This window comes from Larus michahellis, chromosome 7 (assembly GCF_964199755.1).
Source record: "Larus michahellis chromosome 7, bLarMic1.1, whole genome shotgun sequence".
NCBI lineage: Eukaryota > Metazoa > Chordata > Aves > Charadriiformes > Laridae > Larus > Larus michahellis.
The window spans coordinates 3519785-3540870 of NC_133902.1; the positions used below are offsets into that span (position 1 = coordinate 3519785).

Sequence of the window (21086 nt, forward strand, 5' to 3'; positions counted from 1 at the left end):
TTCATGAAAAGGGCAAGCACCCAAGATAAACTTCAGAGCTGAATCCAAAGCAGAAGAGAAGGCGGAAGGGGGCAGGTCAGCACAAGTATTTTAATGCCAAAAAGAGAAGGGAAAGGTCCGTGGCTGCATTTTGGAAGGATCTACCAGTTCCTTGGGTCAGTTGTTTCTTTCCTGCCTCGTTATTTCTCTTCCCAATTTCTTCTCCTCTAGAAGAAAAAAAACCCATAGGAGATGACACAGATCCCCCCTGATTCTGCTCTTGACTCTCCCAGTGATGCTCCGTGGCTGGACAGAGAAGAGGCTTCTCTCGCCTTGCTTCTTGGTGGCCTCCCCTTCATGATGGGCAAGAAAAAGAGCCATAAGAGATGCTCTGCTGTGGGTTGTGACAAGCAAGATTCACTTCTAGCGTCGGTGACGTCTCTTGGAGAAGGGTCTACCGTTTGTCTTGTGGCAGCACCTGGGGCTCAGCAGTTCTGCCTTGACAGAAAAGAAGAAACTACATGTTTAGATGCGGTGCTTGGGGGTTCAGATTGTCTTCTGGAAGATATTCTTTCCATCTATGCCATCTTCTGTGGTGAAGCCAGATCTTACCTGCCTCTTCCGTAGTGGACCCTCAAGTCCGTACAAGATACAGTTGTCTCCTGCGTGCTCTGCTCCTCTGCCTGCAGACTGATCCTAGCTTTCCCAAAGGATTGTCAGAGACAGCAGTTTTTGGTTTCCGGATGGAAATGCTCTGAAATTTCAGAAAACTCAGCCTATTAGTACAGGGGACGGGTTTGCTGCTCAGCCCTGTCGATGTGATAGAGACTGAGAGCACACGAATGGGGAGAGCATCTGAATTGAGTCCCTGGTCTCTTACTCAACGCATCGCTCCCCTCCAGAAAACGTCTCCTAAGAAGGACATCGAAGAGCCGCTGGTACACAATCCATGCCACAAAACGAATTTGGATCAAGCAGGCATTGTTTGATCCTGTCCCTTGCTCCCAGAGAATCACAAGATGGGGAATATTGCTAGGAAGAACTGTGATGAAGGAGGGTGAACCACTGAAGCTGAGCTTCTTTCACTAGAGCTGGCAAGGGCTCTACTTGCCCTGATTAAATTTAAGTCTTTTCTAAGGCCCCTTCTGGCACAGCCCTGGCAGCCAAGAGTTGTGTGTCATTGCACAGAAATACCGGTGCAAAGGCGGGTTCCCATCCCGAGCTGAGCATCCAGGACTGTCCGTGCTGCCACACGCTTCACCTGCAGCCTCTCCGATAACGCCGAGTAAGTGTCCCCGAGGGAAACGACGGATTGAAGAAATGGGTACCTCATTAAACAGTAACAACGTACTTTATTGATGTTTTCCGATGGTAATTGACATTTGAGTTCAGCTCATTTAGCTTTTAATCAGAACATAATTTACCACAAAGGAAGGAAGCATATTGATTCCCCGCCTCCTCGCGGGAGCATTCGTATTTATTTACCTGGAGCACTGAAGAGTGGTGGGGACCTCTCCCGCGGTGCGGCTGGAGGGCAGAGCCGGGTGACTTGGGCACTGGGATGATTGTTTTAATTTCTGTTTCCAGCCTAACCCACAGGTGTGTGAACACTAAGCAAGCAAACAGTCTGCCGGCAGTGTGGATTTGCAGAAATGAATGGTTTAGCAAGGAGAGTTTGAGGGTTTTAATAAGGAGGGGTGTCCTCTCTATTGAGAGACCACTGCTGATGGCTGAGGAATTGTCCAGCCACGGGTTATGGCCACACCCGAGTTGGGTCCGGCAGAAAAGTCCTGCTCGCCGTTTGTCAAGCTGGGTGAAAGATATTATGACCCGATCTCAGCTGTTCTGGGGCTGCGAGCTGCTGGTACACCCGTTTTTCAACCCTGACCACCGAAGGCTGTCGGTGCCCAGGACATATTTTGGTTAGCCCTGTTGCACCCGTGCTGCTCTCCTGGCAAGGCAGGGGCAGTTCCTCAGTGTCTGGGGAAAGAGATGGAGGTAGTGACACGTCCAGAGTCTCTGGAAGGGCAGAGAAGCGAGCCCTGCTGAGGAGCACGTGGAGCTTAGCTAGCAAGGGCTCAGGAGTAGGGGGTGATGCAGGTACAGGGTCCTACAGGATGGTGTAATTGCCTGCCCCAAATCCTGCCCTGTGCTGTGGACTGGAAGAAAAAAATCCATTGTTTTGCCAAATTTCAGCTTCTTTGCTGGGTAGCGTGGTCAGCCTTTGCAGGGGGGGTCGGAGGTGCTGTGGCAATTCAGGGTGAGCTGAAAGCGCCTGAGGATAAAGCACTGTTGCTGCCAGGCAGCTCTCCATGCCCTTTCCAGGCTGGGTCCTCAAGCCCTGTGCGAAGAAGGGAAAGAGCGTTATCAGCATTTCACAGTAGGGGAAAGCGATGCCTGGCGTTGGGACGGGCTGTGCACACCACTGGCTGAACCAAAACTCCTCTGGCTCTCGGAAGCGCTCGCGTTTCCAGCGCTGATCCTAGAATTTGAAGAGTTACTCGCGTTTAGCCCCTCTGCAGCGTCACAGCTGTCTTGATGTACGCTTCAGGCTATTTCTTGGAGCAAGGAGAAGTTTTGCCTTTTGCTACCGATCTCCAAGCTCTTGCCTTTGCAGCCCCCAGGACAGAGACACCTCGTCGGGGCAGCTCCTCGGGGGTCTGGCTGTCTTGGGGTCTTGGAGATGCTTTCACCCAGCCAAACGGAGGAGATGTGTCGGTGAGCAGCGTTGCAGATCTGGGGTGGGTCAGGACCCCGTGGGGTGCTGATGAGGCAAGAGGAGCCCCTCTCTCTGGTTCAACCCACGAGTACGAGGTGTCCTCCTCCTCCTGGGGATCACCAGGTGATCGCTCCTTCCAGAGGGGATGCAGCTGCGCTGTCTCTGTTGGGCAAAAAGCAGTAAAGAACTGCAAAGAGCCAAGGTCTGGCAGGTAGGGAAGTTGCCAGCGGGATTTTCAGCAGTTGCCCTTCATAGATGACAGGGACTGTGATTTCTGGCCAAAGTCCAGCAAACGATTATCTCACAGTTTGGGATATTTGGGGATTTGGGTAAGAGCTTTATCCCACCCTCTCCATCTTCAAAGAGTTTTGCGATCATTAGGTAATTTGCTAATCCTCCCGCTTTCTCTGTCTCTTTCCCTTTCCTCCATTCCGTCCCAGCTTTCCAGGAAATCCCCAGCACAGCTCTTTGTGTCTGCGTCGGTAGTTTCGCATCCGCTTGGAGCGCCTGATGGAAGCGACCCCGCTCCCTCAAGCCCTGCTGCATCCCGGAGCTGTTGCTGGGAGAGGTTGGCTGGAGCGCAGCCACTGCTATTAGCTGCTGCTTCACTACTGTCATCTTATCTTTTTTTTTTTTTTCCTTTTTTTAAAGAAAAAAAAAACAAAGAAAATTCCCAGTTCTCTTGTGCCTACGAAGGCCCCACGGTGGTTAATGAGCTGAAGGCGAGTGTTGCTCTGAGGGTTATGCCCTTGCCCTGGGATCCACGTTTCTGTGCCCGCCTGCAGCGGGGAGCAGCGGGGACTGATGCAAGGGGGGGTCGCTGCCGCCCCTTCCCAGGCTCTCGTGCGCGTCAGGAGACTCCCAGGGGTTGTGGCGAGGGGCTGAGAGCCCCCACGGAATGACATAAATATTTGCAGTGGTATCCTGGGGACACTCCTGCGCTCCTCCAACAGCAATAACGGGCTGGACGGGGGTTTGCTTCCCGTGGGATCCGGTGCGGTGCAGCTGAGACACAGGCTCCGTAGGAGATTTGTTGGGCTGGGAAAATCTCTACGTGCTGCCCTGCATCTGGGACATAAATAACCAAATAATCTACTTCTGGTTTAACCCCGGGGTGAGAGGGGTACAAAGAACAGCGAGCGGTTCCTGCATTTAGCAGCAAAAGCGGGTGCTGGGCTCCAACCTGCATTTCCCAACAGGATTTTCCCCCCCCGAGAAATGTCAGCTTCTGCAGAAAGTGGCGAGGGCAGGGTCTGGCTGAAGAGCTGCGTTTGCTCAAGGCAGGATGGTGGGAGGTATCATGGACACCGTGCCAAGCTTCGTGCACCCAGCATCCATCTCCATCCCGTGCACATCGCTCCCCAGCAAAAAAAAACAACAACCAACCCAGGTTTCTGAGAACCTGAAAAGCAAATAGAGGAGTCGCCGTGGAGACGCGGTGGTTGCTGCGGCCTGGGGCCACGCGGGTGAGTAGAGACAGCAGGTCTGTAGGTGAGGGATGATGCTGTTTGCCAAAACACGCGGGGGAGCTTTGCCCGCAGACCGCTCCTGGACGGTGGCAGGGAGTGATGGGGAGCGGCTGAACCCCACTGGGGAGGAGCTGCCCGGGGGCTCTGCGTCCCCCAAGGCTCCCGCGTCAGTCCTCCCTGTCTGTGCATGCAGGAGGATGGCGAGTGCCATCGTCCACCGAATACGCTGACTTCAGCAGACATTAGAGGTTGGCACCTCCGACCCCTCTTCTCGTTTGCAGTCTGGCCAGCCCAGCACCTCGGGTGTTTTTCTGCCTTTGCTGTTCTACACCAGCTACGATGATTAACGCGCGAGTTGGTTGTTTGCAGAGATATTTCCAGGGTAATGAATGGCTCTTCTGGATTTTTAGCTGCTTGCTTTGTTTTATGATAGCGCCCTGCGTCTATCAGAAGGATACAGATGCATTTGTCATTAAAAGCATGGCCCAGTGACCCTTCCAGGAACAAACACTGGCATCTAGATGGCCTTCCCATTAGTGACTTTGTTTATAGCGCTGAAGTGGGTCCAATTTATTTGGTTGAGGACCTTACCGTGCGGATCAGGAGCACATGTTGGAGTGGTGATGCTCAAAAGCCTCCCCTGCAGTCACAGCTTTGCTGTGTGCGTCTCAGCTGAGGGTGGAGTCGGTGGCATCAGGTAATGCCACTGTTGGGTGCAAAGCAGCACACGGATCCCCTGCCATTCCCCGCGTCGTTTTGTGACTGCTGCTTATTTATCCTCTGCTGCGGAAGCTAAGCTGGGTACCCTCCAGTAGCTCTCACAAAAGATTTTTATATTCTATTTTGCAATTTCCCTTTATCTTACATGCTCCCCTCAGGGCCATCTATCACCTCGAATTTTATTGCCTTCTTTAATTGCTTCTCTGAAGTCCAAGTGCAATATTACTCCAGGATCCTTTTGAATAACTTCCTGAGTTGCTGCGATGCCATTCATCTTGTACTTCTGGCTCTCTTGATAAGCCCTATTGTACATTGCTTTTCATTTTGGTGTGTCAACACCGGATCTAACGCATCGCACTTTGGCCTTTCGTCAAAGCGGATGATGAGCGCTTCTTATAGCAGTATCTGAGTTGCAAAATTGGCTTTCATTTCATTTCTTTGTTTCTACAAATTTCCGCTTTCAATGTTCTGCTGCTGCTGCAGCTTCACCGGCTCCTACTTTGGGGCAGTTCAAGGCTGGGTTTAATTGCTGGTGTCCTTGGTACTCTGTGGTCGTCTTAGGTCGTCAGTACTGTGTCGGGATGTCCAGTGCAGATGTCCTCAGCCATGGGTTTCCCGTGTTTGGCAGTGGCTTTGTGGTGTCAGGCCAGCCCAGAGCTGGACTGGTCTGGCTGGTTTTTGCAAGAGTTGAACAGGAGCAAATCCGTTACTGAGAACAAAAGAATTAACCTTGCTGGTGCTCAGTCTCGTGCTGGTCATCTTAAGGAGGTTCATGTCCACTCCCATCTCTGCAACGGGCATGTGATGGCAAGACGTGGCAGTCTTGTGCCTTTGTGGTTTGGGCTGAGCTGGGGAGAGGGTTTGCACTGTTGATAGATCTGCCTGGAAGAAGAGCATTTGGGTTATTTTGAACCATGAAGTTGACGCATGCGCCACGCTCGATGGCTGAGCATTTGGTTAATTTGACCAAAGCCAGTTGCTCCTTTTGGACCAAGGAGTTAACAGGACCTTCTGAAGACCGGCTGCAATGAGCGTGACGAGGAGCGATGGGTCAGGCAGTTACCCTCAGTCGAGAGCCTGGTTGTCCCTGCAGGCACCTCCTGCCCAGAAGTCCCCAGGTTGGGCCCCTTATGTTTTGCACCAGTTGTTGACTTTCTCCCTTGTTGAGTTTTATGCTGCTGTCAGGCAAGACTCCACAAAATGTTAATTTTGCCGAGCTTGCTGCCAGAGCTGATGCTGTCTGCCCTGGCAAGGACTGCCTGCCATCTGCTAAGGGACACCTTCAGCTACTGCTCCTGCCAGTGTGTCAGGCTTCTCCAGTAAGGTGGTGAAGACCAGAAGTGCTACATGCTCTCAGCCCAGAGCTTGCAGCTAATCATGGCCCAAACCTTCAACGAGTCTTATGCAAAAGCATTTTCAGCTTTGGGTCATGTTGTGCAGTAGCTGGGGCTGCCGTTCCTGTCTCAGCCTGCCTGGCCTGAGCGCCGCAGGCCTGGGCATGGGGTTTGAGATTGTACTGGGTGGTTTGGTTGCTGGGTTTGGGTTTTGCCAGGTAATGGAATGAGTTTTCTGATCAGGAATGCTGATGAGAAGTGGTTCCTCTTCTCTGTTCTTGCAAGATCTCCAAAACGTTCCAAGGGTTGCTGCTGGACGGGAAGCTTTACTTTCTGATAAGCTTTTATCAAAGTATAGTTTATTGCTTGGTCCTTCTCCTCCTCAAAAAATAAGCCGTCTTTTTCTTTGCCTTTTATTTATGCTACTTTAGACAGCTGCTGTTACCTCTGCCCATTCTTAAGAGGGAATTTTTGATGGTAAAGCCTATGCCCTAGCAAACCAGAAGGAAGGGAGTAAGGTTTCCAGTGCGAGCAACATTCCGTATCCAAAGAGCATCTGGAGCTGTTTGGTGGGTTTGCGTTGTTTCTGTGCAACTTCTCTGTCTATGCATTTCTATTTCTGTGTATCTTTTAACATACTCTCCGTAGAATTTCCCACAAACCACTTCCTAATGTATGAGAGAGTTTTATATGAAAATACCCCCATATTAGGTGATTCGAAATAAGATATAGTACCTTATTTGATGCTAGGCTTTGGCCCTCTGTAAGCCCTGTTGGGTTCCTGTGGACCCGCAGTGGCCGCTGTAAAATACGACATTGCAGAACAGAAATGAGAGATTTGTCCAGGGTGGCGACACTCATCTCCTGGCAGAGAGCCTCCAAGAAAGGGACCTGGCTGTACATGGTAATTTGACAGGTCTGCGAGGGCCTCGCTGGCTGTTCCCAGGTCCGTGACCCAAATCCGGCACCCCATGGACCCAGCTCCACCACCCAGTGCCCTTCCGCGGTGGGAAATCAGGAGCTGGTTTGGTTCTGTTGTCTTTTCAAACCTCCTGCTGCTGTGTGGATGGCTGGGAAGGACTCTGCAGCAAGCTCGCTGCTGGAGCCATGCTGAGAAGAGGGGTCACCAAGCCCAAATCTGAATTTCCCATGCCAACAAAAACGCATTTTTCCTGTAAGAACGCAAATGCCTTTTCTCATATAAGAGACCTTCATTCTCTTCCAGGACCAGCTGTTCTTTTCTTGGCTGTTTCATAATGTGAATTTATCATGGGGCACATCCTTCCCTTACAAAAGCCATCGGCGTGTCTCTGCTGCCAGTGAGAGCTTGGCCCTAACCTTGGGCAGGGGGAGGCGCGGGTGGTGTTTGGCCCCGTGGCTGCGTGCCTGGGGAACCTCAGGACAGATCAAGTGGATTAGCTCAGTTGCCATGATCCCTGCTGGGAACAACCTCATTAAAATGGCCTTTATTAAACTTGTTCAGTTTCTCCTCTAATTTGAATTAAAATGGCCTTGATTTATTTTAAAAATAATTTCTGCATGGTCATATGGGGTGGTTGAATGGACCCGTTTAAAGCTATATTGTCACTTTATTTGGATTTAGTTTTCCTCTGTGTGGTCAAGATATATCACTTATGTCCACCGTGCCCATATCTGCTTGCCTTTGGGTATCATCTGCCTCCTCGCTCGTTCCCCACGTGCTGGGGTCTTTTCCCAGAGGAGTCTGGAATGATGGAGAGGGAACTGCAATATCCTTACAGTGATATTTTAAGGATGTTTCCCTGGAGAGCTCTTTCCTACAGCACAAAGGGGATTTTTCCATGTGCGTTTTCATGCCTTGCCCGAGGAACTCAATGACCGACCAGCCATGCAGCAAGAGGGGCTTGTTGCTGGCATGGATCCTCCTCTGCACACCTGGATGGGATTGTAGGTAGGAGCAACCACGGAGCCTCCTGCGGTGGTGGGACGATCTCACACCAACCTTGAACGCTCGCTGCCGGCTGGTTGTCGGCATGTTTTGGCCTTCGGTGAGAGGGGAACGGTGGATTTAAAGCCTTTCCTACCTCCTCGGCTCCTGGTCTCGCAGGAGGAGGATGGTTTGCCGGAGAAAACCTCCATTAGGGTTTCAAAAGGGAAGTCTGGCGGTGGCTTGCTGGGACCGGGGCTGGCTGCAGTGCAGATGTCTGCATGCAACAATAGGCTGCAATTTAGCCCCACGCTTTGAAAGCAAGAGGTGGGGGGGAGGGAAAAAAAAGAAGAAAGAAAAAAAAAAAAAAAAAAGAAAGAAAACCAGAAAGCCATTAGATGACTTCAGCTCCTCGTGACTACATCAAAAGGGAAGGCATCGTAAATTCGGTTTCTATTAAAGCCCGGGGCCGCGGCTCTGGGGAGCAGGATGCCGTTCTGGTGGCAGCGTCCCAGGAAAGCCATTTCGGGGCCACAGGAGCGGCTGCAGGTTTTGGGTGGGCAGAGCTTTTTCCTGGCTGCTGCATTGACCTGGGTTGGAGTGGGGGGTTCAGCTGTTCCGTGCCGGTGGATGGTGGACGTGGCTTTCGCTTACTAATCGCCTGTGTCCCTGTGTCTTCTCTTGTCGCCTTCCCAGTTAGGTATTTGGAGATCCCGGTGGCCCATCAGCTTTGGCACGTGTTAGGGACCTCCTGGTGTTGTGAAAGCTTTGCACATGGGGACGCGTGACAGTGCTGAGAGAAAATTTCCTCTTCATTTTGTTGTCGTCCCTCCCAACCCCCAAAGTCTCTCCCTACCTCCGCACAGGTTCCTGGGGATTGGCTCTCCTTTGCTCCACGCTCATTTGTGATAACTGATTTGAGGTGTGTCAGAGCCGTTGGGGTTGATCTGTCCTAGAGCTTCCTAGAGCCTCTCTCACTATTTTATGTCTTTGTTTTACTGCGTAATAATTCAGCTTACCATTGTGAGCGTAGTTGGTTTTTTTTTTTTCCCTCTCAATTGTTTTTTTACTCAATAGTCCAAACGATTATCCTATTGTCCCAGCTAATCACCCAAGACAAATGAAACAAGGAGGAGGATTTGGAAGGAAATCTATCATTCTCTGTATTGTCTGGGTGTGAAATAGGTCGTGTTTTAGGGGTCAGCATCCACTGAACTTTTGTGGAAAGCAAATATCGTGGCTTGAGGGGTCTCCACACCGAACACTTCGTATGCGGGGAATGGTGCTCCCAGGGTGAGCGCGGTTTCCCTGTGGCTGCAACGGTTTGTGCGCGGACAGAGCTTTTTGTGCACTAAAGTGGCAGCTGCAAATCCTGCAGCATCCCGACAGGAATGATGCAAGTTTGAAAGTTTTTGGGTTTTGTTTTTTTTTTAAAGAAACAGAAAAGGCGGAAAAAAAAATTTAAACTTTAATTAAGTCAAAATCATGGGTTTGGAGGGACAATTTGGGACTTTTTGCATGTTAAGATTTGCAGTACGGCACCTTTTTTTTTTTTTTTTTTTTTTTTTTTCCCCCCCCCCCAGAGGCTGATTGCAAGTGACAGAAACATGGGGCTATGTAATAATGCGAGCAAAAACCTGTCGCTTCTTCCGACCCGAGACAATGGCTAATTGTTCTAATTTAGGTCAATCCCTTGCTGTGCTGCAGCAGGAATTCTTTACCAGGGCCCTTTAATCATTAATGTTGGCCTATTTTACACGATGTTTGGCCCCGCTGCAACCCCCCCCAGGGCTCCGCGCACCACCAGGGATTCTGCTGCTGGGGGCGGAGCTGGTGATTCATTTCTCAATGAAAACAAATTAATTTGCGATAACATCTTTATCACAAGGCTTTCCTATGCTTTGTGTCCTCCTCCGAGTTCTCTGGCTGCTTCTTTTGGAGGAGAAATCCGGTTTGTGAATACAACTCTTAACCAAATTGCATCGCCCCGGTGCCGTCGCCGCACGGTGATGCGAGGAGGGCAGGCGGTGACACCGCGGTTATTTATCCCCAGCGAAAACACCGTCCTCCTCATCCCATGTTTGCTTTCCCGTGGTGTCATCCCTCTGCTTCCAATTACCCCCTCCTCCCTCCCTTGGCCGAGCAGCGAGGAAGGCGTCCAAGGATCGCTCGTTTGTGGTTGAACGTGGCGTGCAGATGCTGGGTGATAACCTCACCCGCGGGCCCTCTCGGTGCACGGCGCTGAGAGGGGCTGAACAGTTTCTCTCCTACGCCACAGGTGAGACCATCGGTGAGGATAAAACAGGTCCCCGTGAAGAAACCAGGGTGGGTTTAGCAGGACACGAGGGGGATGAGCCTGGCTCCTCGCCTTTACCTGCTCCAATTTGTCCCTGGGGTTCGACTGAGTCCCATTTCAAGCGCTGCTGCTCCATCCCTTCATCCGGAGCTCTCCTCTCGGGGCTGGAGCTGCGGTCAGGAGCCTGGTGGTCGCCGGCACATGCCTGGTCACCCCATCTACCGTGGGGACAGACGGGGCTCGACTCGTGCTGCTCTCCCTCGTTTTCCAGTCGAACGAGATGCCGTTGGCGCGGGGCTGGTTGTGGATCGCAGATGGGGCATGTGCCATGAATCCCTCTCCCAGCTGAAATCTGTTAAAGGATTAAAATCTCATGAATCTCCGGGCGCCTCCTGGCAGCGAGCAGCCCTCTCCTTCTCCAGAGGGCTGGAGGCAGGCGAAGACAGAGGAGGAATGACGGGGAAAGGGGCCCTTTGCAGGGAAGAGCCTCTGCTCTCAGCTTTCCCCTCATCCCTGCTCCGTCCCGCGCTCAGCATCCCGTCTGATGGCCGGGAACTGCGCTGGGTCTCTGCCAGCTTGGAGAGGACGTGGTCGAGTAGGAGCCACGACATTGCCCAAAAACTGCTTCTCTGAGCTGATGCTTGCACCAGCGTTTGCTCTTTGTGGGCTCCATGAGTCTTGCGGAGAGCCGGGGTGCTGCATAAACGCGCCCTGCGAGACTCGTCTTCTCCTGAAAACTTTCCAGCTGAGCAGCCAAGACAACGGAGAAGGGAAGCGGGTGCCATACGGCTTTCTTGCTCCTTGTACAGAGGCTTTTGCCCGCAGTTCGGCTGCTGCTCAAAGCAGTCTTTTTGCGTGTGCGGCACAGGTTTCTCTCCCTGTTGATGTAGGAGCTGTACAGGCGCGTGCAAGATCCCGGCACCGAGAGCTTTTGCAAACTCGCAGATGTTTCCAGATGTGTGGCTGATGGATCTGTAGGGAGTTAGCTCAGCTGAGGGCTCATCACCAGCATCGTTACCAGCATTTATCAGCTGGCCTGCGAGCGTGGTGCTAAGAGAAAGGGCATATTTTTCCTGGCAGTGTCGTCAGCTGGGAAAGCTGAACTCCCTGTGTGGTCTGTCCCATCTCTCCAACCCTGCGATGCTCTGCAGTTCTCCTCCCGGAGCCTGGAAACCAGAGTAACAAGCGCACGTTCCCACGCACGCGCACTGCGCATGCCTGATGGTAGAAGGAGCCAGGTCTTCCATGCTATCGCTGGCGATGCCTTTGCTGGAGATTCATCCCTGCGTGTTGTTTCGGGAATGATCACTGCTGCAATTCGGTTCCGGTGGGGAGACAATGTGCTTAGTGAAAATGGCGGCTCTCGTTGTGTATGTCTTGTGCTTGATTATCGTCCCTTCTACGGAAAGGGCACACAGTGTTTGCTTTGGTTTGAATTTCTGCAGGTTGAGGGCAGTCTGCCTTGCCACTCGTTTGCCCTCTGACCGCAAAAAAACCCACCCCAGTCTTATGTTGACCTCGCGTAAGTGCTGCGATATAGACTGATGTAAGCGGGGCAGAAGGACTTTTTGGCCATTGCTTTTGATTTTGCGGGAAGTGATTAGCGACTGGAAGCAGAGAGGGGAGCAGCAGCATCCGTCTGCATCCAATGGGGTTTATGTCTTCTCGTGCATCACGCCCGGGGATGCTGATGGTACCCAGCAGAGAGGATCGTGCTGGAGAGCAGGGGTGGTACCTTGCATCGGAGGGAAGGTCGGCGTCAGGGTGTAATGCTGGCACGGCGTCGGGAAGCCTACGGGGATAGCACTCAGCATCATCGCTCCTGCCGGTGTAAAGCACTAACCCCGCGCTCTCCGGGCAGCCCCGCGTGCGGTCGCTCTCCCCGTCCGCCGGGCAGCGAGGTTAAAACTTTGTCAACACGAGCGAGCTGGGCTGAGTTTTAAGCTGACTCAATTTGCAAACAAGCTCTTGGGCTCGGTCCCACCAGGGTGTGCGTCAGCTTCAATTATTTCCTGATAGGCTTGGATCACAAACAGTGAAAAAGCCTTTGTTTAAACCATCAGACAAGCGTCCAGCTCTGCCTTTGGCACCGCGTCAGCTAAATCCCTCCTTCTGCGCGCGTGTTTTGTGCACCCCAGGGCAGCTCTCGTACGCCGGGGTCAGGGCTGGGGCTGCTCTGGAGCATCCCGCAAAGCTCTGGCGAGGAATTGCAGAGGTTTAGGAAGGTACCTAAAAAAAAAAAAAAAAAAGTGGGTTCTCGAAGCAGAGAGGTTTGCGTCTCACCCGTGGGCAGGTGATGCGCGGTGATGGGAATGAGATGTGCAGAAGCAAGGAGCCCAACCCCAAAATTGTGATTCTTATGAAGGCTCTGAAATGGCCTGTTTATTTATCCCAGTGCTAAACTGGGGCACTTATCTACAGACCAGTGCGGAAAAGACTATGCTTCTGTTGCTGGCTTATACCCTCGCATGGTACCAAGACCAGAAGGAGATGCATGAGTTGCCGTGTGCTGAAATTGTGTTCTCTAAATTAAGTTTTAAAACCCCAAAATAGAAGTAGCCCGATAGCTGCAGGGCTTGTGAGTTGAGCTTGCCGGTGAAGATCAAAGGGCTGGACGAGTGGTCTGGTGGGGATGACCTTGTGAAGGATGAGCTGACTGCGGCCGCTGATGTAGAGAGATAAGGATTAAAATATGCTTTGCCCTGCTCTAGCGTCTTTCCTTGGAGCCCTCGATGCGCTGTATCGGTGTTGATGGATGATTTGCTGCGTTCTTTGAGCTGAATTTCTCAGAAATCAGCTTGATGTGAAGTTCAAGGTCTGAGCTTCCACCCGCCATCTGGACACACGGCGCTGGAGGTCTGGCAGCTACGCACCGAGGGCTGGCGCGAGCACGCTGCCCGGGGGGAAGATCCCTTGCTGGAGAGGGAAGGCGGTCCTGCCACATTTGTACCAGCAAAAACTTGTTTCTTTTACTTTCTCTGCTATTTTGCCGCATTCCTCTTGGGAATGGTTTCACTTCCCCCACTGTTGAGTTGTCAGGGTAATACTGGAGACAATTTTAATTGTCTCTTTCAGGATTATATTGGAGGCAACGTGCAGCGCTGAATTGCTACGCAGTGGCTACTGGCTCCGCAGCAGTTTTGCCCCTTTTTTCTTTTCCAACAAGAGTTTTTCCGCGCGATACGGTGAGGGCTTGGAGATGGAAAGCCCCGCGCGGTGCTGAGGGTGGACGCTGTCATGTCCGGGGCTGTTGCAATGGTTTGCAAGGAGGAGCTGGGAAAAAAAAATGGTTAAACGCAAACTGATGGCACCAGGCAGCTTGGTGGGGGTATTATGCAAAGGTAAAAAAAAAAAATAGGGTAGGTGTCAAAACTCGTGGGGTTTTCTTCTCGCATTGGGATGCTGGTTACGCAGCGAGGAAGGTGTTGCTGGCAGGGAGCGAATGGAGAGCCGTTCCAGGGAGCAGTGTATGCTGTTGCCTTCCTAAAATGTTTTGAGGCTTTAATTAAAGAATGGCTGCAATGTGTTTCCAGGCCTTCCAGCGCAAAACATGAAATAAAACCTTCCCTCTCATTATTTTTTCTGTGTTAATTTGACAGGCTGAGCCTCCTAGGGTTCATCCATCCCCAAGCCTAGGGCAGTAGATGTTTCTTGCCGCAAGGTCGCCAGCGGGAGGGGAGATCTCGGCATGCCTGAGGTTTAGCGTAGGCTGATGGATGGAATGGAATGGAAAGGAAATTTGTGGGATTAAAACCCTTATTTCAAGTTAAGCGCAGTGATAAATGAGGTGTTGAGAAGTACGGGTTTAAATGTGCTCTTAAACCCATATTTCCTCCTCCGCAAACTGGGAAGCAGGGGGTACGGCTGTCAAAAGCTTGCGGAGCTCAGATGTGCTCCAGCTCAGCTCCAGCTCGTGCTGACGCGGCGTTTTCCGTACACCGTGTCCTGCTGGTGTCTCTGGGTCTGGAGTTTCCATCTGAGCTGCCGAAATCACCTGCCGCCGCGCGCCTGATGGAGGGAGTGAGGGCTGGTGCCGTCGTTCGGCTGCTGGTTTGCGCGGCTGGAGCCGGGCAAGCATCGCCCCCGAATTAAATCAGCTTTTGGTTAACGGTAGTCGCCCTGTAGGCACCTGGACATGTCTGGGAGTAAACTACCCCCATTTCTCTCAAGCCTTAGTGTCTTGCAGGCTGGATTGAATGGAGAAGCTGAAGACCACGAGTCCTACGCTGGTATTTCTGCTCCAGCCATCTGCAGATATGCTCTTTCTGTCCTGGTTTTGTGTGGTTTTTTTTTTTTTTTCCCCTGAGAAAAACCTGCTGTAATTGTTTTCCCTGCACAGCCAGAGGTGATTTGTCAAAATCCCTATCGCTCCTTGGTTAATTCAATATTTATAACGTCTTTATAAGGCCGGTCCCGCTCTGCCGACTTGGAGGCGAGGGAGGAGAATATGTCGCGTGAATTAGGCTGCACGAAACGCGCAGCTCCCAGCTCTGCCGGGGCGCTCGGGCTCCAAGGGAGGACGTGAAGGCAGCAGGAATTGGATGTCCGGGCAGAGAAGATGGAGCGTCTTCCTCAGCATCCCCTGCCCAGCTCCTCCCAGCACACAGCAAAACCCTGAGCACGCAGCGGCGAGCTGAGCCCAGGCTGAGCGCTTATTTTAGGGCTTCCTATTCAGTTCCTGCGTCTTCTCGAAGACGTTCCGTGATGCAGCAATTTCATAAAACCGGGCAGATGCCACAAATTGTCACATCTCGATGGTTTTTTTTAATCGTTATTATTTTTTAGGTGGAGTTAATCACTGCTTGGGACCTTTCAGAGGGCAAGCCAGGCAGGGCAAGATGAGTGGTTTGCGTTACTGGATGTCACACCGTGCATTGCTATGTAAAGATCTTGAAATGAAACACGATTGAATCGTCAAGATACCAGTATTTGTATTTTATTTTATTTTTGGGAACGAAAATTTCTAGAACCAGATTCTTAGAATCTTTCAGAGTTGAAGTTTTCCAAGCCGCTATCCTTTTGCGTGAAATTTTCATCAGAATTGAGAAGACTTCGCCAAAATCCCCAATTTTCCTGAAGCTTTTTTTTTTTTTTTTTCCTAATAAATATATGCTGTGAGAGTTTCTGATGCGTGCTGTTCCCGAGATCTCCACCAGCCTACAAAGCCTCGTAGTGTTTGCTCTTTTGGAAACCAGTTTGGATGGTAACGTATGGGTTGCTTGGTTTATTTAATCGATCTCTGTAAAACTTTAGTGCAGAAAGCTATTACGTGGTGTCAAACGATAACGGTCCCAAGAAGGGACCTTGTCACCCTTAACCAGGCAGGGCTTGTGCGTTCACATTCCAGCAGCAACGTCCATGGCTGTGCAGAACGGGGTGGCCCTTGGCGAGACGCTCCATCCTTGCAGCGTTGTAGCGATCCGCGGGGTTTCTTTTTCCCAATTCCTCTACAATTTTTAGCGTGGTCCTTTACGACTTGCCAGCTCCTGGTAGGGAGCCGCTCCGGGGTCGGAGCATCCCGGGGGCATCACGGTAACGCTGCAGACACCTTACCTGGCGTCCCTCCCTTGTCTTTGCAGGAGGGGGACTCCCTCGGGGCCATGGAGAAGCTTTGCCGGCAGCTCACCTACCACCTCAGCCCCCACTCGCAGTGGAGACGCCAGGGCATCATGAAGAGGAAGCCGCAGTCCTGGTGAGTCACCTCTCGGAAGCCACTGTCACCCTGGGGGGTCACTGTCCCCTCCTAGTCCTTGCGTCCTCAGGCCACCCCCAGGCTCAGGAGAGCTGGAAGGGGTTTCTCCACGATGCTTTGGGCCGTGGTGTGCAAATGTGGGTGCTGGTGGGAGCTGCCTGTTGCAGACCTGCAGCGACAGGAGGAACAAATCCACCGCGATGAAGGAAAGGGCTTAAAAGCGTTAGCCAGGGCTGGGAGGTCAAAACCTTCTCAGCCTGCCACAGCCTCCAAACCCCTCAGTCGTCTCCTGTCTCACCAGCGTTTCCCCCCGTGCGTGGTTGTGTTATCAGGTTGCTTCGTGCTCACCCAGAGGTGTTTTCCTCCTTTTCCATTTTCCTTGCCCCATTGCATCCCGGTTGCAGGGGAGAGCAGCACGGGGAGGGGGAACGGGCTGGGAAACCTGAACCATCCATCCCCCAAACATCCCAGTGCTGGGCATCGGAGAGCGGGAGACAAACTGCTCCAAAACAGTTTGGTGGCCAAAAAAATCCTAATTAGCTGGTAATTAGCGTACAGGCATGTGTCGCCATGCACACGGTGCCTTGCAGCGTGTTTGCCCGAAGGGAACTGTTTGATTAAAAATAGAGAGAAAATGACCCCGAATCCTCAGCAAAGCATCCCGACTGCCGATGTCCCGGATGCACGGAGCTGAAAAACCTGTGGATGAGGCTGATGGGGATGCAAAGGGCTCCTTGTTTTCTGTAACGTTATGCATTATATATTTATTATTTTTGTTTAAGGAAATAAGAAATACAAAAGAAGCCGCAATCCGGCAGAGTCAGGATTTGTATCTAGGTGCTGGCTCGTGGTCCCCAGAGAGTTCTGGTTCCTGTTGTAGCAGATGCTATTTGTAGCCATAGCGGAGACTAATCCCCTGAAAAAACTTGGTCTGAAAAGAGAAGAGGAGGGGAGGAAAATAACACAAGAGGAAAAGAGACACAAGGCAATAAAGGATTGTGTGGCCAAACGGGATTAGGACCACGTCTCCCGGAGATCTGGCTCAGCATCCTCGCACCCTCTTGTGCTTGGAGACCCAAACGTGCAGGAACGCCTCCGTTCCGTTAGCGGCCGTGACTGTACTCTTGTGTGTCGAGGAGCGTTTTTAAGATGTATTGATGACTAAAATTTGCTCTTTCCCATAAGGCGTCAGAAATGGAGGTGGTATGCTGGGGCTGCAAGGCTGTACCCCGCGAGCTGGGCTCGACACACGGAGCCGGGTAACGACCCCGCGGCTCAGTTACCCTGGTGGGTTTTTTCTTAATTAGGATAGGAAATGCACACCCCTTGTCATCCCATCGGGGCGTTATTAAAGTTACACTGATGTGGCAGTGGGGAGCTCTTTACAGCCCAAAAGACAAGAAATTCTTGAAAATGAAAAAATTTAAAGCAGCGCTTTGTGCCACTCTGTCTTTAATTACAAATCCCTGTCCTTAATTATCAGCTTGGAGCAGTTGTGCGAGTGTGTCCACGTGCCAGAGATCTGTGAGGCTTTATCTTACAAGCCTGCCGTAACGCTTCCCTTTCCTTGGTTGAGCCGGGAAATAGCTGAGGTTTTTCATGGTTTTAATAGCAGGGGTGAGGTTTCGGCTGTAAATGAGCCCTGACCGCACGGCAGAGACCCCGGGGCTGCGAACACGTGGTGCTGGCTGCCATGGTGAGGGTTTGTAGGACGGGGTTTGCCTGGGTTTCTGGTTTAGATGCTTGTTTAGGAAGTGGCTGTGAGTTGAGGCCAACCCTTTGTTAGACGTTGAAGTCAACAAGGTCTAAATGCCGTAATGTAGGGAACATACAGAGAATAGAGAGTGCGTCTCTCTCGTGTTCCCTGTGCTTGAGCACCCACTGCTTTATCTGTGCGCCAGCAGTTACCCCGTCAGGGATGCTCCTGATCTGATGTGTGTGTTGGTGGGTAATTCCTTCTGCAGCCGACAACCAGCGGGTGTTTCCCCAGCGCCCCCTGATCTGGGTTGGGGTTTGCAAGGGCCCTGCGATGCCTCCAAGGGAGCAATGGGCTCTTGTTCCTGGGTGTCAGCGTTGGTTTGACCCAGCCCTCCTGTCAGATGTTGCAGAAACTTTCAAATATTAGGTTTCCACACTGTTTTTATGTGTCTGATGGCAGTCTGCAACCCATCGGCGCTCTGCTCTGGGGTGTAATTAGTAGCTGGCTCTAATGACCAGGGAGCTATAGAGCCTCTCTTCGCATCCATCTCTTCGCAAGGAAAAGAGCTTCGGCTTGATGCGGTGATAGCAGAGAGACTTTGGTTGGTGGAGAAGGAGAGGATAGGCCCATTTTATCAGAAATAAAAACAAAGCCTGTGGAAATGGTTTCCCAGCTCTTTCTGTAGCTGGTTTTATCATGCTACAACTTTTACAAACATTTTAGCAGGGCCTGTTACGATAGGACAAGGGGTAACGGCTTTAAACTAAAAGAGGGAAGATTTAGACTAGATATAAGGAAGGCATTCTTTAAAGTGAGGGAGGTGAGACACAGACCCAGGTTGCCCAGAGGGGTGGGAGATGCCCCATCCCTGGAGACATTCAAGGCCAGGTTGGATGAGGCTCTGAGCAACCTGATCTAGTTGAAGATGTCCCTGCTCATGGCAGGGGGGTTGGACTAGGTGGCCTTTAAAAGTCCCTTCCAACCCAGCACATTCTGTGATTCTTTCTTTCCTTGCTCTGTCTTTTCATTTTCTTTCTTTCTTGTTGGAGAAGTCTCCTCACTCTCCTGCAAGACAACTTTGCGGTCAGAAAGGGACAATTTGGAGTCATCCCCTGTCCTGTGTTGCAGCCTCCCTGGAGGGTCCACCCGTGGGAAGCATGTAGCCACGTGCTTTGGTTGTGGAAACCTGGTCTCTTGTCTCCTGCACAGTGATTCTTGACCTTGTATTGAGTGTTTTGGCTCCCTCCCTGGTTCCCTGCGATAATTAGGGATTGCAGCACAACGGCAGGGATTGGTGGAGCCTATTGTGGAGAACTCCCGGTCTGGAGCTGTGGAGTTACTCAAAAATACTTTGTTAATTAGAAATCTGTATCTTTGTGATGCATTGTGCTCCTGGGTCCTGTCTGCCGGAGACACACTCATTAGCGCGCTGACTCGTAACAAGCAGAAACACACACATCGTAATCTGAGCCCTGGCTTCGTTAAGAGGCATCATTTCTCTGGGCTCACGTCTGTGCCCGTCTCCTGATGCTCCATAGTCCCCTGTCCCCTGCAGCTGGGTTAGACGGGTTGGAAGGGCCTGGGAAGGAATTGGAGTTTAATTATCCCTACAATCGGGAGCGGTGGGGAGTGCATTTGTAGGAGATGGATGCATTAGTGTGATGCTGATCCCTCTCTTTGATTAAAAGGTTTTCCCCAGTTGTGGGATCAAGGGGGTCTCAGACACTAGTGGGATGTTTCTCAGGGCTCAGGCCTCGTGAAGGGGTGGTGGATGTCATTGTATTCCCACCTCCTCAGATGCCCACAGGCAAGTTTTTAGTGGGATGGCATCCTTTCTTCACTAAAAGCCTGTTGGCATTTCCATTGGGCAGTGAGGGACGTAGCCACGAGCAGCGGGGTGGCTCGGCCCCTCCTGGGACCCCCTGGTACCTCTGCCGAGCTCTCCGGCCAGCACAGCTCGACCCAGCGCGGTGCAAAGCCAAATAACTGTGATTAGTCTCCCCAGAAATGTGGTGGAATAATTATGACGGAAAATTGCTTTTTCTGTATTCCACAACTGCTGTATTCCTTACGGGTGATAATGGGAAGCAGAGCAGCTGGAGGAGGAGGAGGATGGGGACAGGTGATAGAAAGGATTGGAGCTGATTTTTTTGGTGGGCCACGCGATGGCCAGGCAGCCTGCCGTGCCGGCAGAGGGGGAGGTTAGCGCTTCCCATTTCCATCTCACCCCAGGGGCCACGTTCAGCGTGTGCACGGAAAGAGCCAAACTGAGGGAGAAGCTCCCAGCGTTGGCCGCCCCGCTCTGCCTGGCACCGCGGCGCCCAGACCTGGGCCAAACGACCTTATTTTTTTGGCGTATTATAAATCCGTCTGTCTCTCTCTCGCTGTCTCCCTCTCCGTGCCTCCCTCTCAATCACATATATTTATATTAAACGTTCAGGATGAAAATCCTGATTTTTTTTTTTTTTTTTTGCCTGGTAGGGCAGCCAATAGCAGGAGGATGAAACCAGCCTGCTAAAGGAATTTGTACGGCTCTGGCTCTGCCTGGGGACACGATCACAGGCCAGCGTTTAACTAGCAGGAGTTGAATTAGATCCTGGAATCTCCCTGCTCCTCCTGCTGCCAAGCGCTTGCCTTCAGCATCACGAAGGCAAAACTGCTAATCAAAGCTCCGCGCGTCCGTAATTGCTTTGGAGAACAGGCTTGTGTGCTTTGTGGGGAGGGAGGAGGTGTTTCCCAGGGGGGGAAACAGCCTCCATGGCTTTGCTGTGTCTTTCCAATCCCCAGAGAGTCATGGCCAGTGCGTTAGCTTTTACTTGCTGCTCTGTGTTGCCTCTGAGCACAGGAGCGATGGAGAGGAGCCAGGGATGCACCAGGGAGGGGACGGAGCGGTGGTACCTGCCCCGCCGGGATGAGCAGGGAGCAGCTCTGAAGGAATATCAATTATTCATATTGTAACTCCAGATCTAGCCCTGTTTTACCTCAGTTAAAACCCTTTTTTGCACACAGATCCTGTTGATGAGTGTGAAGCATGGAAGAATTTCAGGTGGAGCAGCTCAGCCTGAGCGCTGGAATTAAAAGGGGTCGATCTGGACCCAAATATGTAGATTTTTTTAACGCTCCCTTTCATTGCACTCTGTTGTTGCTCTGCAGCAGCGGAGAAACACCCAAAAAGGAAGCCCATGCCTGCCCTGAGCCTGGCACAGAGCTTATGGGGGGATTCCGCACCAGGGTGAGCCGATGTGACACTTTCTTCACTTTCTGAACCCATT

The 21086-nt window shown here is 51.7% G+C and overlaps 1 protein-coding gene across 1 annotated transcript in view; it reads left to right on the plus strand.

Annotated features, from left to right (window-relative positions):
• The window catches only part of LRRC75A (leucine rich repeat containing 75A), a 91747-nt gene that overhangs the window by 42702 nt on the left and 27959 nt on the right, over positions 1-21086 (plus strand). The window contains exon 3 of the mRNA XM_074596341.1: positions 16003-16115. Coding sequence (XP_074452442.1) covers positions 16003-16115 — 113 coding nt within the window. The remainder of the gene's footprint in view (positions 1-16002; positions 16116-21086) is intronic.